General features: G+C 36.5%; 3 protein-coding genes across 6 annotated transcripts; 1 reads left to right on the top strand and 2 right to left on the bottom strand.

The window, feature by feature from the left end:
• Positions 1-357: 357 nt before the first annotated feature.
• Positions 358-2,176, bottom strand: LOC112282500 (small nuclear ribonucleoprotein SmD1a). The gene is made up of 4 exons (XM_024520138.3): positions 2,027-2,176; positions 1,733-1,809; positions 984-1,175; positions 358-774 (listed from the first exon to the last, which is right to left on the bottom strand). The coding sequence occupies exons 1-4, from the start codon at positions 2,038-2,040 to the stop codon at positions 713-715; spliced, it is 345 nt and encodes a 114-aa protein (XP_024375906.2). The 5' UTR covers positions 2,041-2,176; the 3' UTR covers positions 358-712.
• A 609-nt stretch (positions 2,177-2,785) lies between these two features.
• On the bottom strand, positions 2,786-5,506 carry LOC112282499 (uncharacterized). 4 transcript variants are annotated; one of them, XM_024520137.3, is made up of 4 exons: positions 4,808-5,465; positions 4,356-4,621; positions 3,973-4,003; positions 2,786-2,992 (listed from the first exon to the last, which is right to left on the bottom strand). In XM_024520137.3, exons 1-4 carry the CDS (start codon positions 4,958-4,960, stop codon positions 2,909-2,911), a joined length of 534 nt encoding a protein of 177 aa, XP_024375905.1. In that variant the 5' UTR covers positions 4,961-5,465; the 3' UTR covers positions 2,786-2,908. The 4 variants fall into 4 exon arrangements, with proteins under 4 accessions (XP_024375905.1, XP_073390294.1, XP_073390296.1 ...); XM_073534193.2 differs by having other exon boundaries at positions 2,902-3,165; positions 4,808-5,506; XM_073534195.2 differs by having other exon boundaries at positions 2,902-3,154; positions 4,808-5,479.
• A 422-nt stretch (positions 5,507-5,928) lies between these two features.
• LOC112282498 (uncharacterized) lies at positions 5,929-8,104 on the top strand. Its single transcript, XM_024520136.3, has 3 exons — positions 5,929-6,737; positions 6,930-7,261; positions 7,372-8,104. The coding sequence occupies exons 1-3, from the start codon at positions 6,067-6,069 to the stop codon at positions 7,857-7,859; spliced, it is 1,491 nt and encodes a 496-aa protein (XP_024375904.1). The 5' UTR covers positions 5,929-6,066; the 3' UTR covers positions 7,860-8,104.
• Positions 8,105-14,107: the final 6,003 nt, after the last annotated feature.

The raw sequence follows: 14,107 nt of genomic DNA, 5'->3' as shown, positions 1-14,107 counted from the left end.
GGCTCACATCACGACAATGTCTATTATTTACTACCAATCGTAAGCAATATATTCGGAAGTCCTTTTAAACAACTTTATGACTACACGCATGTCAAAAAATCTGGTTGTGGAAAACTCAAATGTTATCTTATTCTGATCCTTACGCAGACCATGCTATGTTCCATGGTTAAATGATAATAAACTCAAGAAAACTGAACAAGCAACCCTAAACCCTAGTCATCAGAAAATCCAAGCAAGAATAGTTTTACTCCACAACATGTTTATAACCTTTTCTACACTTGATTGGAACCGAAAAATTACATTCGAAAAATGATCGTACCAAGTGATCAAAAAGAGAACATAAGAGAAACCAGAGTGTAGGTCAACTGCCAATTGATATTGCAGCCAATTGCATTATTACTGAAGCTGCAAGTTGACAGAAGATTGAGAAATGCTAGTGTCTCTTTTTTTTTAAATAAGTTGCTTCGTGATTAGAGAACCATTGCCAAGCACTTCCTTGATACATGACTACAGGCCACTACTGATTCTCGACCGCTTTAGGCTGTTGATTGTCACCTGCAAGCGCTTAGTTCCTACTTGGGACTACTAAATTGAGAAAAAAAAGTGGAGCGGCCACCCACAAGGTGATAGAAAAGCAAGTTTGAGGTTCATCTTCGTACACCGGAAACTCTAACTACAATGGAAACCCTAAAAAGGGCACTAGAATACAAAATTAACGCCCACGTCCACGTCCCCTGCCACGACCGCGTCCTCTTCCTCTACCCACAGGTTTGCCTGCAAGAGCATTTCATCATTGTAAGATCTTTCAGGAAAATAATACGTGAAAAAATTAACCTTCAACAAAAATAAACTATGCAGCATCCACGCCCTGACTATTCTGGTAGGATGTTTTTTTAAGTATCAAAAATCAGTAAACCACATAATGAATAAAGTAAGCCAACAGGTGCGCTGCTTGGGTTTCAAGAAAGAATCCACCAACATACCAGCAACAGGCTTCTTGGATTTCACGCGAGGTGTATCATCCACAAGAAGCGTGTCGAGATTCAAACTGTCAGGAAGTATGTAATATCGGATGTTGTTTCCACGGATGCTGAGATGATCCAGAGCCACAGGAACCTTCCCCTTCAAAGTGAGTTTGACGGACTTCATATGCGTGTTCATGCTGATATCCACTCCTGCAGAAGAATTCTCACAAGATCAGAAATTCTGAATTCCTTCACTAGCAGGCAATCATGCTATTCAAGGAGAACTGATGCACATAAATTTATATGGCGCTCAAAGGAGAAGCTGCGATACAAATTGGACTAGAGTTGAACCAGGACATACTGAAGGAAAACCTCGGACTAATGCTATCATTGAAACAAGAAAAAACTGCAACAGACTACTTGAGTATGAACCTTTCGATAAACTTTAAATGAAGCTCCACGGCCATGATTCTCAAACTCCAACAATATCAATCTCTACAGCAGAAATCCAGAACCCGCCTCGAACAAATTCTCCGCAGCGCACCCAGCCCTGTGTAAACCTAAAACCTCCGAAACTAAACCACTTCTGCCCCGCACCAGCCGGGTATCAAAACGTACGACTGGCTAATCGCAGGGACACTCAAAAAAAAAAAAAAAAAAAAAAAAAAAGGGATGAAGGGCTAACAAGAGTGGACCTCCGAGTCACCTCACCCTAATATTGGGTTTAAGCGCAAAAAGAAGGTCACGAACTGACGAGGACGACGCACCTGTGATAGTGCCGTGCACAATGGTACCATTTTTTAGTTCTATCGATACCGTCTCATTGTTCAGTTTCATCAAAAATCTGCGCCAACCCAAAAACCCCACGAAACCCAACCATTGTCACTCTAACAAAAACACTCCGCTAAAGCACACTACACAACATAGGCCAAAATCCACTTCCCGCTCTTCGAATCACTGACATAAACCCACACAATGACGGTGTAGAGCATTATTCCACCGTGAAAACCCTAATCCAAACATGCAAGACGAAAGTAAAGAAGAGAAGGTGAGCAGCACACCTGACGAGCTTCATGGCGACTACCGGATTGTTAACCCCGTGACGACACGGCTTGATAGAAGCGCAATTGGCTGCAGCAGCAGCAGCTTCAGGGTGGAGGAATGCAGCGATGAAGCGTTCAGCTGGGTCAGTGGCACGATCACGCAGAAGAAGAAGTCGAAGAAGACGGGCATACGCAACGCAACGCGAAAGCAACAACATGCTCTAGGCGCAGCCGTGAAGACCCCCTCTTCGACCAACAAGTCCCACTTCGAAAGGACGGGCCGAGTCTAGGGCGGACGAGCACGGATCTGCCCGGGCCCGGCGTGGAATCTCGAACCCGGGCAGATTCCAAATACTGATTTAATATACTTGGGTCATTTACGTTTTAAAACACAACCAAATTTGACAATAGATACTACTATTGAAATCATCGTGCGTTGGTGAAATAAAAATAAAAATATATATAATATCTTGGTTTTTTCGAAACCTTTGTTTATTTATTAATGAAAAAAACATAATGGAGATGGATGATTTTTGTTTGTTGGAGAAGATTTATTTTATTATACATTTTCTGTGAGTTCTGGTATAGTGAAATATTGGTAAATTATGGATTTATTGGCTCATTAAATGATGCGACAATCTAATGAATAAATGGTGAGCACATTCAAATTTTACTTCTTATTCTTGATCATTGAATATATATATATATATATATATACATATACATAGTTATATTTTTCTCTTTTCTGATATATTTTGTAAAACTAAAAGAGTTGGCTTGTTGAAAAACATCAAAACTCCAAATGCTTAAATCTTTGCTTTCTTTACATATACGTTTATCATAATGTTCAAATAATAAATAATAATAAATAATATTAATAATAACAATAATAATAATAATTTAATGATCATTAAGAATGTTTTTAGCAGGTAGCTTGAATTTTGAGCTCTCTCTCCTTGTCACTAATTTTGTTCCTTTTATTTCCTGTAATAAATATTCAAACGCAACATTTCTGATGAACACAAACTCAACAACACTGATAAATAAATAAAATCAGAGTTTGCAAGTAGTTTGGAATGTTTTTTTTAAAGTAGCTGATAATAATTGTATAATACCATACAAAATAATCTTAAAGCCCCGTCACTCCTGACAACATGCTATACGAATTATGGTCATACAATAATTTGCTGCTACTTATTTTAATATATATATATATATATATTTATTTATTTATTTATTTTTATTATATATATACTTCTTTGTTCTAATTACAATTTTACATTTGTATGTTCAAATAATAAGTTTGACTAAGATATCCAATTATTATAATTAAAAACATTAAATACTCTATTCACTTGAACGAAACTACACACTTGACAGAGTTACAGTAAATCATTTTATTAGAAACATACTGCGAATAAAGATCTGCAGCTTACACAACTAAATTTAAAACTTCATTCAATTTTTTTTGATAGAATATAATATGAAAGAACAAATAAACAATGCTTATAAGAAATGACAAGGTATGCACTTCATACAGCATCAATTTTTGAAATGCTTAGCCTCTCAGGATTCCAAGTTTACAAATATCACAAGAGAGTTTATAGAAGTTGTTTCTTTGGGATTGTCTTACATAATGGCTTATACAACATAATTGAACAAAGAACTAAACACATACATTCACACACTTCTGTATGTATGTATGTATGTATATATAAATCATCAATGCATGTATTTACCTTTCAAACTGTTTCATGTATATTAATTATTTATATTTGGGTATCCCCCTTTTACTCAAATAAATGATGACTTGGGCTAGAATCATTTAATTATACTTTTCATCACAAAATTACAAGACCCTTTGCACTGCATGAGTGACTAGGATATTATATCTATATCTATATATATATACAAAATAAAAGGAGAGAGAGATAGAGAGAACTGAGAAGGCATGTGGATGTCACCTCCTTGTTGTAAGCTGGCGATTTCATTGGGCTGGATCATGAGACAATCACACACACAACTCCACATTAGTTCTGTATACAACAACACTAACAACACCAACAACAACAAAACTGGCACTTTTTGAACCTCAACTGTCGGCATGAAACATGAAATGCTGTTGCAGATTGATGATGAGCACTCCATAAACAAACTTGGCACTGCAGTTTGAAATCCGTGATGCAACAATAATAAAAACACACATGAATGCAATTGTAGCAACTTCATTCAGACCAAAGCATCACATGTCCTGATCGCCGGTAAGAACACCCAGTTTTGTGAGAGTGGATGCCAAATGCCAAATGCGCCAGCGAGTATTAGGGAAGAAGGTGCAAGTCATTTTTACTCGTGGGTAGACAGGATGTGGAATCCTGTCCCTCTTGGCGGATCACATGCTTCGGCTTCAATCTGTTTCACTTGGGCGTAGCTCGGCCCAGTTTTGCAAATATCAAGCATCTTGTCCACTGATACAGACTTTCCAGAGAACACAGCTTCCAGGGATCCATCTTTCACGTTGCGGATCCACCCATCTATGCTCATCAGCTTCGCGTGCTCCGTTGCCCACGTCAGGTAGCGCACGTTTTGCACTTTGCCAGTGATCCTCACATGCACCTGCTCGATGCCAATTCATGTGTAGTTCCAGATTAGGTCACGAGAAGGTTTGATTTCTGGGCCGATCAGATCCTATTCAATGTGAATTCAGACGAGTATGGTGAATTAGGGCAATTTGAGTGTGCCGCCGTAAGCCAACGGGCAACAAGCCTGTAATTATCCGGAACATGGGTGTGATTTACTCACTGATTCGATAGGGTGAGCGTGAGGAGATCGTACAACCGCAACTATACCATCACGTTTGAAGGTGTGAAGATATTGATGCTCCTTCAGATGCTTCATGTATTCTTCGTTCTTGCGAGTGGATGGGTGAAAATGCGTGCACATGCCCGAACACATGTTGTCCCTAGTTTTTATAATCACTCTCTGAAAACTTGTTGCTGAAAGACCCTAACAGGTCTCTTGACCGCAGGACCGCGTTGATTATCTCAGGTACTGGTCTTGTGGGTACATTTGGACGATGCGTGTGTTAGTACCTCACGGACGATGTCAATTCATTCGACGTCACGCCAATTCAGCCCAGTGAGATATCAAAGCCTACATTGGCCGAATCCTAAGTGCCGGTTACCACGTCCACGTGACCTATATCCCCGCATGAACTCTTCAAATCATAGAGCATCTAAGAGATGTTTGATCTTGAACAGGATCTACAAAGCCAAGGAACGGTATGGAGAAAATTTGCGAGTACAGAACAAAGGATTACTTGACTCTAATACATCTGGACCCAGTTTCCTTCATCATGTCTCAATGTCTTCGGAGTAACTTGCCTAGTTCTATGTTGGTTGCCACAAGGAAGCTTAACCCAATTGCTCCACGAGCTCCCCATGGAAAGATCAGCAAACCCTCTTAATGGACCCAATTGGGTTTTCAGTCCGTCAAAAGGAATCATGCTCAGTTATTGGTCCTAATAAAAGTGCAGTCCTGATCTACTGCTATTTTGGACAGGTCTTGATATCGTCAATGAACTTCCCTTATTCGTAAAGATTCCATGAAAAACATCTCTATCCTAATGTAAATTGTAACTTGTCGTGTGAAGAATATTGTGCTCTGAAGGAAACACCAATCATCATCTCTTCCACCACCTCCATATTACTTTTGTCGAAACTTTTGGGTCTCCAAGTCAGGAGTCTGATCTGATCACATTCCCGACTTTTACGATATTATATCCTGTAAACATCAGACTGACCACCATGTCACGTAACGCTTGTGTGGTGGATTTTAGTCATATAGACAGACTGCACCAGGTTGCGATGCTGTGACTTCTTGTTCACTTTTTCTGGTGCCTTGTCTTCAAAGTAACGCTTGTTCTTATCGCTTCCATGTGCTTCCGCGGAACACCCCCCAGAACGGGACTTTTCCGCTTCCATGGACTGTGCCCGGCCTTTTCTACTGGTTGACACCGCTTTGGAGATCTCTATGTCTGAAATTGTTTCTGTAAGGTCGTGATGTTGAGATCTTTAAGTCTGGGTACCTTAATCAGTGGATTTGATTGTGGAATGGGGCATTCAAATGGCGAAAATCCTCCGCCAGGACTCGTGTGCAAATTTGTGGGGTTGGTTTTGGGGGTTTTGATGATAGCAGTACCAGTTTCCAGCTCTCGGCCAGACTTTCAGGCATTGAAGGTGGCCGAGAATGGCCGGCGAGTTTGCAGAGTGACAAGATTCGGCGCCACGGGGAATGGCAGGGTCTACGATACGATCCCCATCCAATCTTGCATCGATCATTGCGCTGAGCAAGGCGGGGGAGTTGTGCACATACCCCCAGGCACTTACCTGACAGGCACAATCCACTTGAGGAGCAACATCACGCTTTGGGTGGAGGAAGGAGCAACAATCATGGGCAGCACACGCCAGGAGGATTTTGCCCCCGAGTCGGCAAGATGGTACACCATTTTGGCTGAGGGCGCCGACAATGTGGAACTCACAGGCGGTGGAATCGTTACAGGCCAGGGACTAAATTTCGTCGTGGAATTCAAGGAGGAGAAGAATATAATGGTGAGTTGGAATGTGACGGGAGACTGTTTAGGAGACGAGTGTCGACCGAGGTTGGTGGGCTTCATCAACTGCAAGAATGTACACATCTGGAACGTCCGTCTCCAGGAACCAGCATATTGGTGGTAATCAACGTAGTGATACTAACTCGGTTCATGCTTGCCAATATCACTCTTCGTCTTTCTTAAGCCGGATTATTGTGATCTAGCAAAAGCATCAGTTGATTTGAGTATGAGCCTAAAACCATGCTGTAGATGATGCAAATTCCAATAAACGATTGCTGAGGGTGAATCCATGTGAAATTCATGAGCCTGCAGCTTGCATCTCGTCAACTCCGACACGATCTCCATCCACAACGTGTCCATACACGGAGACTTCAACTCTCCAAACACCGACGGCATCGACATCGAATCCTCCAACAACACACTCATCACTCACTGCCATATCGACACCGGAGACGACGCCATTTGCCCTAAAACAGCGGACGGTCCTCTCTGCAACCTCACCGTGACGCACTCCTGGATCCGGACCAAGTCATGCGCGGTGAAACTGGGCAGCAGGACAAACCACGACCTCCGGAATCTCCACTTCGAGCATCTCGTGATCGTGGACTCGCACAGAGGACTTGGGATCCAGCTTCGAGACGAAGGTGCGCACTCCACCCATTCCTCTGATCCCAAACCCTAATCACCCCAATTATTTATTTATTATTTTTCTCCACCCCGCTAATCGGGTCTTCTCTCCATGGCACTCATGAAGGCAACGTCGACAACGTCACATACGCCAACATCCAGATGAGCACGCGCTACTACCACCCCTCGTGGTGGGGGCTAGCGGAGCCGATATACGTAACGGCATGTCCTCGCACACCCAAAACGGTGGTTGGCTCCATCCAGAACATCCATTACATAAACATCACAACCACCTCAGAGAACGGCATCTTCCTATCGAGCTTAGGGGGGAGGAATCTCAAAGGGATGAAGTTCAGGAATGTGAATGTAACGCTGGAGAGAACGACGAATTACAGCGGGGGACACCACGATTACCGGCCAGGGTGCGAGGGGATGGTGCCGCACCGGATGTCGGCGACGTTTCTGGAGAACGTGGACGATTTGAGAATGCAGGGCGTGATTGTGCGATGGAAGACGGCGCGTGTGTGGGATTGGGGCCTCCCGTTCGATTTTGCTGCAGGGACTACTGTGCGGGGGATGCACTTGCAGGACTACGAGAGCTCACACCTGGACTAACTCAAAAGCAGTGATGCTGTTTGTACCCTATCGACGAATCCACTCCCCAGCACCATTTTAGAATTTGATGCTTCGTTCGTCCATCTACGCATCTATTGCCCTTTTATCGCTTACTATGCTTTTTTGTTTTTTTATTAAAAATTCGTTTTTGTAGATTGAATGATTGTAAGATATGATTATTGCCATGAAAAAAAAAAACAAATACATTGTGAATTGGAAACCAAAAAACAAACATGTTAACATAATTTTGTTGCTATTTGTTGCAAAGTAGAATTGAAAGTTAAAAATAATTGATACAAAGGTAGTAAAATAAGTAATAGGCTATTATTATTTTATATTAAATACATCCTAAGTTGTTACATATACCTCATATTGATATATGTTGTCATAGATATATATATATATATATATATATATATATTTATACCAATAATTATGTAGATAATATGAATAAGTAAAAATAGATAGAAGTAAAATAATTTGATAATATCTTTTAAAAAATGTGTTATAAAAACTTAGAGATGTAAGTTTAAATGCAAAGTTAAAAAGTGTATATTCCATACTACTAAAGGTGAATTCTTAGGATACATCATTTTTATTGAACGAATAATGATGGATTCAAAAAAAGTCCAGACTGTTATAGATTGAAAGATTGTAGAAATAACAGAGGATATGCAATGCTTTTTAAGCTTTGTCAATTACTATCGGATCTTCATTAAGAATTTTTTTCAAATTGTAGCTCTACTTATACATTTGACTTGTAAGAACAAACTTGTGTACAGTAAAGAAACCAAAGCATCATTTGATACTTTAAAAAATGAGTTTGCTTTTATACGAATCTTATATTATATTGACTTTTCTAAGCCATTTTTTATGAAAACAAATGCATCAAACTTTGTCTTCAGTGTAGTATTATCAGAAATCGGAGCAGATGACATACTCCATTCGGTAGCTTTTTATTCTAGAATTTTTTTAGCAATCAAGATTAATTATGAGATCTATAATAAAGAGCTCTTTGCAATCACGAATTCATTTCAAAAATGGCGTCATTATTTAGAAGGTGCCTCGAGTCTAGTCACCATGTATACAGATTTTAAGAACCTCAAGTATTTTATATCAGTACGTTTTTTAAATCATTGCAAAATTCGTTGGAGCATGTTCTTATTAAGATTTGATTTCAAGATTACTTATCCACTCAAAAAACAACAAGGTTTGTTGGATGTCTTTTTTAGACATTCTTATCTTGCGCAAAAAGAAAGAGATGCATCTTTTAATTAATTAAAAATGATTCTCTTGAAGTCAGAACGTTTTCACCTTTGAGCAATACAATCAATATTAATTGTTGATATAACGTTTATCAAGCAAATTCAATCAGGTATGTCTTTTGATCCTCTTGTCTATGATATTAAGAATAATTCTTCTAAGTCTCATAATACTTTCAAGTTCAAAAACAACCTACTCTATTTTGAGGGATGATTATACATTCCAAAAGATAGGGCATCAGTATATGTTCTTCAAACTCGTCATGACTTTTCAATAATCAAATATTTTGGATACAAGAAGACCTTGGAGCTAATATCAAGAGATTTTAGTGGTATCAAATGTGGAAAGAAACCAAAGACTTTGTACAATCATATAATATTTGTTCAAGATCCAAAACTCCTCACCATCAACTTTCTAGACTTCTTCAGCCACTACCTATTCTAGAACAACCATGGTCTTATATTTCTATAGATTTTATTACAGATCTTCTAGTCTCAAGTTTGTATTATTCTATATTTGTAGTAGTAGATCGTTTTACAAACATAGCTGATTTTGTACTATGTACAAAATCTATCATAGGTGAAGAAATGACTAAGCTTTTTCTTAACAACTTCTATTGCTATCACAAATTATCTAAAGTTATTATATTAGATAAAGGGACTCAATTTCTTTCAAGATTTTAGAGAATCCTTTTCAAGATTTTAAAGGTGGATATAAAGCTCTCTTTAGCTTTTCATCCATAAATTAATAGGTAAATAAAAACAAGTATATCAAGTTTTGGAGTAGTATCTGAGGTGTATCATCAACTATCATCAAGATGATTGAACAATTCTTTTACTATTTGTAGAGTTTGCATACAATAGTTCAATACATTCTTCCACTCAACAAACACTTTTCTTCACCAACTATAGTTATCATCCATGACTTAATACTTTTGACTTCTCAAAAGTTGATAATCCTATGGCAAAATATTTAACAATTCATTTATCAAAGCTACATGTAATAATGAAGGCATAGTTAAAAAAAATTCAAGAACAACAAAAAATTAATGCACATGCCTATCACAAGGAATAATTATAATTCAATATAAGTGACAAGGTGTGGTTACTTTGTCACAATATCAAGACTATTTGTTCTTGTAACAAGTTGAACTATTGTAGACTTGGACATCTTTTTATTAGTAAATAAATCAATCCTATTGCTTATTAATTATATCTACATGAGTCTATGAAGATCTATCCTGTATTTCACATATATCTTTCTGAGCCATATAAGATAATGATTATCTTGAGAAGAAGACAAAAGACACCTTTTCTTATAGAAGTGGATAATAATCAAAAGCTCAAGGTGGAAGAAGTCTTAGGTTCCAAGTGGTACTAAAAGAAGTTAGAATATCTTATTCATTGGTATAGATATGATATTAATGAATGCACATAGGAGCTAGCAAAGAATCTTATAAATGCAACAAAGTATCAAAGACATAAACTAAAACAAGATACATAAACTTGGAAAATCTATATCAAAAGAAAAGTGACCAAATAGAAATAAAGTAGTATGTATATTAAAAAAAAAAACTAGAATGGCTATTGCCAAATGATAAGCAAATTAGAGACTCTTAAATCTAGATTAGAAGCAAGAAAGAAATTGACAAGAGTGAAGAGGGCTTCACTCTTGTTTCTATATGTACTATTTAACTAAGAACTATGTGGCGATGTTCTATAAGACTTCTAACATATGTTGACTTTACAAGACACATACCTTAGCTTACAAAGCAAGTTTACTACATGTGGGCTATATAATTAACTTGTTCTTTAAGCTATTAATATATGTGATATATGGCCAATTTTTTTACCACATTTCTAACCTAAAAAGTCAATTAAAGATATCTATAAAGTCAAAGCAGTATCTATGAAGCTTTTAGGAAGCTTATATAGAAGATATTATGGAATTGGCTTATTTTTATCTATTATTATCTAAATCATATAAAAAATTATTAATTTATATGTATATGTCTGTGACATTACTCTCCCTTCTAGGACCCATTTCCATGAAAAGCGGTCTTCATATGTTGAAAAAATCTAAGATGCAGCGAATTATATTTGCTACATACTCCAATCTTTGTTCTCTTCAAAGATAATTGATGGGCCCTCTTAACCATTGATAGTGTCTCATACTAAGGCATGAAGACCACCTTGTTACTTAGTTGTTGTTGTCGCCTTTGTAACTTCCTTCAAATAAAATATTTGGAATACCATCAAAATTTGTTCCTACCTCTAATAAAATCACCAAACATCAAGAGTCTCTTCCAAGGTAGTGATATCAAATACATTGTATCTTGTCATCTATTCAAAGAAAGGTATGTTGTTCTTGAGGATATTCATCTTGATTTTGTCAACTTGGAGGTTGTGACAATCGCAATGTCACATGCCGGATGCAATGAAGATCCATCCCATCTTCCACGTATCTGTTCTTGAAGCTACAAAAAAAAATAGAAGGTGGAATGCAATATTCTTTGAATTATGTTTCTTTCATAGCAAAGACTTTATATTTTTTATCTTGATTTAGATGGATGTCATCAATAAAAAGCTTCCATTGCCTTTGCTATATTTATAAGATTTTTTATTAACTCTTATGTGCGTTCACTAATATCATGATTGCACCAATAGACAAGATATTCCAATTTATTTTGGCATTGCCTTGAATCTAAAACTTCTTCTACTTCAAACTCTTTATTATTTTCTACTTCTATAGGAGGAGGTAGAGCTTATCTTCTTTTTGGTATGTTCATAGTCTTGTATGGTTCAAAAAGAGACACGTGGAAGATGGGATGGATCTTCATTGCATCCGATAGATGTAACCAATAAGCAACTCGATTAATTTGTCTACAAATAAAAAAAAGGTTCAAGTCTGTGGTAGTCCAACTTATCACAAGAATAAATAGTCTTGATATTACAATAAAGCAACCATATCTTACCATGTACATTAAATTGTGGTTATTTTTTTTGATAGGCATCCACATTGATCTTTTGTTGTTCTTGAGCTTTCTTTAATTGCACCTTTATTGTTGCATGTAGCTCTGACAAATGATTTGCCAAACCTTCTGTCGCAAGATTATCAACTTTTAAAAAGTCAAAAGTATCAAGTTATAGATGATAACTATAATTGGCAAAAAAGATGTTTGTTGCATAGAAGAATATATCATATTATTATTAACAAACTCTACCAATGGTAAGAGGGTTCTCCAATCGTCTTGTTGATAATTGATGATACTTGTTAAGTATTGCTCTAAAACTTGATTTACATGCTTTGTCTATCCATCAATTTGATGATGAAAGGCCAAAAAAAGCTTTACATCTTTCCTTACAATCTTAAAAAGAATTCTCAAAAATCTTAATATAAATTGAGTCCCCTTATTCAATATAATATCTTTTGGCAATCCATAATATTGATAGATATTGTCAAAGAAAAGCTTAGCAGTTTCTTCATGTGTGATAAATTTTGTGTATAGTAAAAAATGTACCATTTTAGTAAAATAATTTACTATCACAAATATAGAATCATATAATTTTGAGACTAGAAGATCTATAATAAAATTCATAGAAATAGAAGACTATGGTTGTTTTGGAATAGGTAATGGTTGAAGAAGATCATAAGGTCGATGCCGAGGAGTTTTAGATCTTGAACAAATGTCACATGATTGAACAAAGTCTTTTTCAGCATTCCACATTTGCAACCACCAAAAATCTCTAGATATTAGCTCTAGAGTCTTGTTGTATCCAAAATGTCCTACAGTTAGAAAGTCGTGACATGCTTGAAGAACACGTAAACGTACTTTTCCTTTTGACACATGTAAGAGTCATTTGAAATAAAGTAGGTTGTTCTTGAATTCAAACTTAGAAGTATCGCAAGACTTAGAAGAAGTATTCTTGATATCATGAATAAGAGGGTTAGAGAACATACTTGATTGAATTTGTTTGAAAAAAGTTGAATCAATAATCAATGTTGATTTCATTGCTTAAAGATGAAATTATTCTGATTTCAATATAATTATCTTTTATTGATCAAAAGTTCCATCTCCTTCTTTAAGAGCTAGATAAGAATGTTTGAAAAGGATATATAAAAAATCTTATTATTTTTTTGGCCGATAAGTGATATTGAACTCAAATCTTGATAAAGACAAGCTCCAACGAGCCTAGCAATAATTCAAAATATAAGTTGATATGGAATGCTCGAGGTTCTTGTGATCTGTATACACAGTGATTGGACTCAAAGCACCTTCTAGATAATAATGCTATTCTTAGAAAGAATCTATAATTATAAGAAATTCTCTGTTGTAGATGTTATTATTAATCTCGGTTGCTAAAAATTTCTTGAAATAAAAAGCTACTAGATGAAGTTTATCATCTATTCTCATTTATGATAATACAACACCTAAAGCAAAGTGTGATGCATCTGTTTCCATAAAAATGCCTTAGAAAAATCAACGCAATACAAGATTGGCGCAAAAATAAAGATTATCTGTAAAGCTTCAAATGTTATTTTTGCTTCTTGATTCCATTGAAGATTATCTTTATAAGTCAAATGTGTAAGTGGAGCTACAATTCAAGAGAAGTCTTTGATGAAGATCCGATAGTAATTAGCAAATTCCAAAAAAGTATTAGACATCTAAGATCATTTTTGGAATCTTTTAATCCATAATCGTTTGAACTTTCTCAAAATCCATCATAAGTTCATCGTTTGAAATAATGTAACCTAAGAAATCAACTTGAATAGTGTGAAATATACACTTTTCTATCTTGGCATAAAGTCCCACATTTCTAAATTTTTATAACACATAACAAACATGAAATTTATGTTCTTCTATATTCTTAAAATAGATTAAGATGTTGTCTAGATAACAAACAATAAAATCGTCCAAAAATTCTCAAAAAACATCATTTATAAGATGTTAAAAAGTTGCTAGTGGATTTGTAAGTCTAAAAGGC

The sequence above is a fragment of the Physcomitrium patens genome, chromosome 5, assembly GCF_059467195.1.
Source record: "Physcomitrium patens ecotype Gransden chromosome 5, ASM5946719v1, whole genome shotgun sequence".
Classification (NCBI taxonomy): Eukaryota; Viridiplantae; Streptophyta; class Bryopsida; order Funariales; family Funariaceae; genus Physcomitrium; species Physcomitrium patens.
The sequence above is the reverse complement of the archived record's forward strand: the minus strand, read 5'-3'. Positions and strand labels throughout refer to the sequence as shown.

Excerpts from the sequence above, each read along its gene's own strand:
- LOC112282499 (XM_024520137.3), bottom strand. The coding sequence starts at position 4,960 with ATGTGTTCGGGCATGTGCACGCATTTTCACCCATCCACTCGCAAGAAC. Across the intron at positions 4,622-4,807 it reads ACGCTCACCCTATCGAATCA|GTGCATGTGAGGATCACTGG; the intron begins GTGAGTAAATCA and ends GGCATCGAGCAG. Across the intron at positions 2,993-3,972 it reads CGCCAGCTTACAACAAGGAG|GAAATAAAAGGAACAAAATT; the intron begins GTGACATCCACA and ends TATTTATTACAG.
- LOC112282498 (XM_024520136.3), top strand. The coding sequence starts at position 6,067 with ATGTTGAGATCTTTAAGTCTGGGTACCTTAATCAGTGGATTTGATTGT. Across the intron at positions 6,738-6,929 it reads CAGGAACCAGCATATTGGTG|CTTGCATCTCGTCAACTCCG; the intron begins GTAATCAACGTA and ends ATGAGCCTGCAG. Across the intron at positions 7,262-7,371 it reads GATCCAGCTTCGAGACGAAG|GCAACGTCGACAACGTCACA; the intron begins GTGCGCACTCCA and ends GCACTCATGAAG.
- LOC112282500 (XM_024520138.3), bottom strand. Across the intron at positions 1,176-1,732 it reads TGTGCACGGCACTATCACAG|GAGTGGATATCAGCATGAAC; the intron begins GTGCGTCGTCCT and ends ATTCTTCTGCAG. Across the intron at positions 775-983 it reads ATCCAAGAAGCCTGTTGCTG|GCAAACCTGTGGGTAGAGGA; the intron begins GTATGTTGGTGG and ends ATGCTCTTGCAG.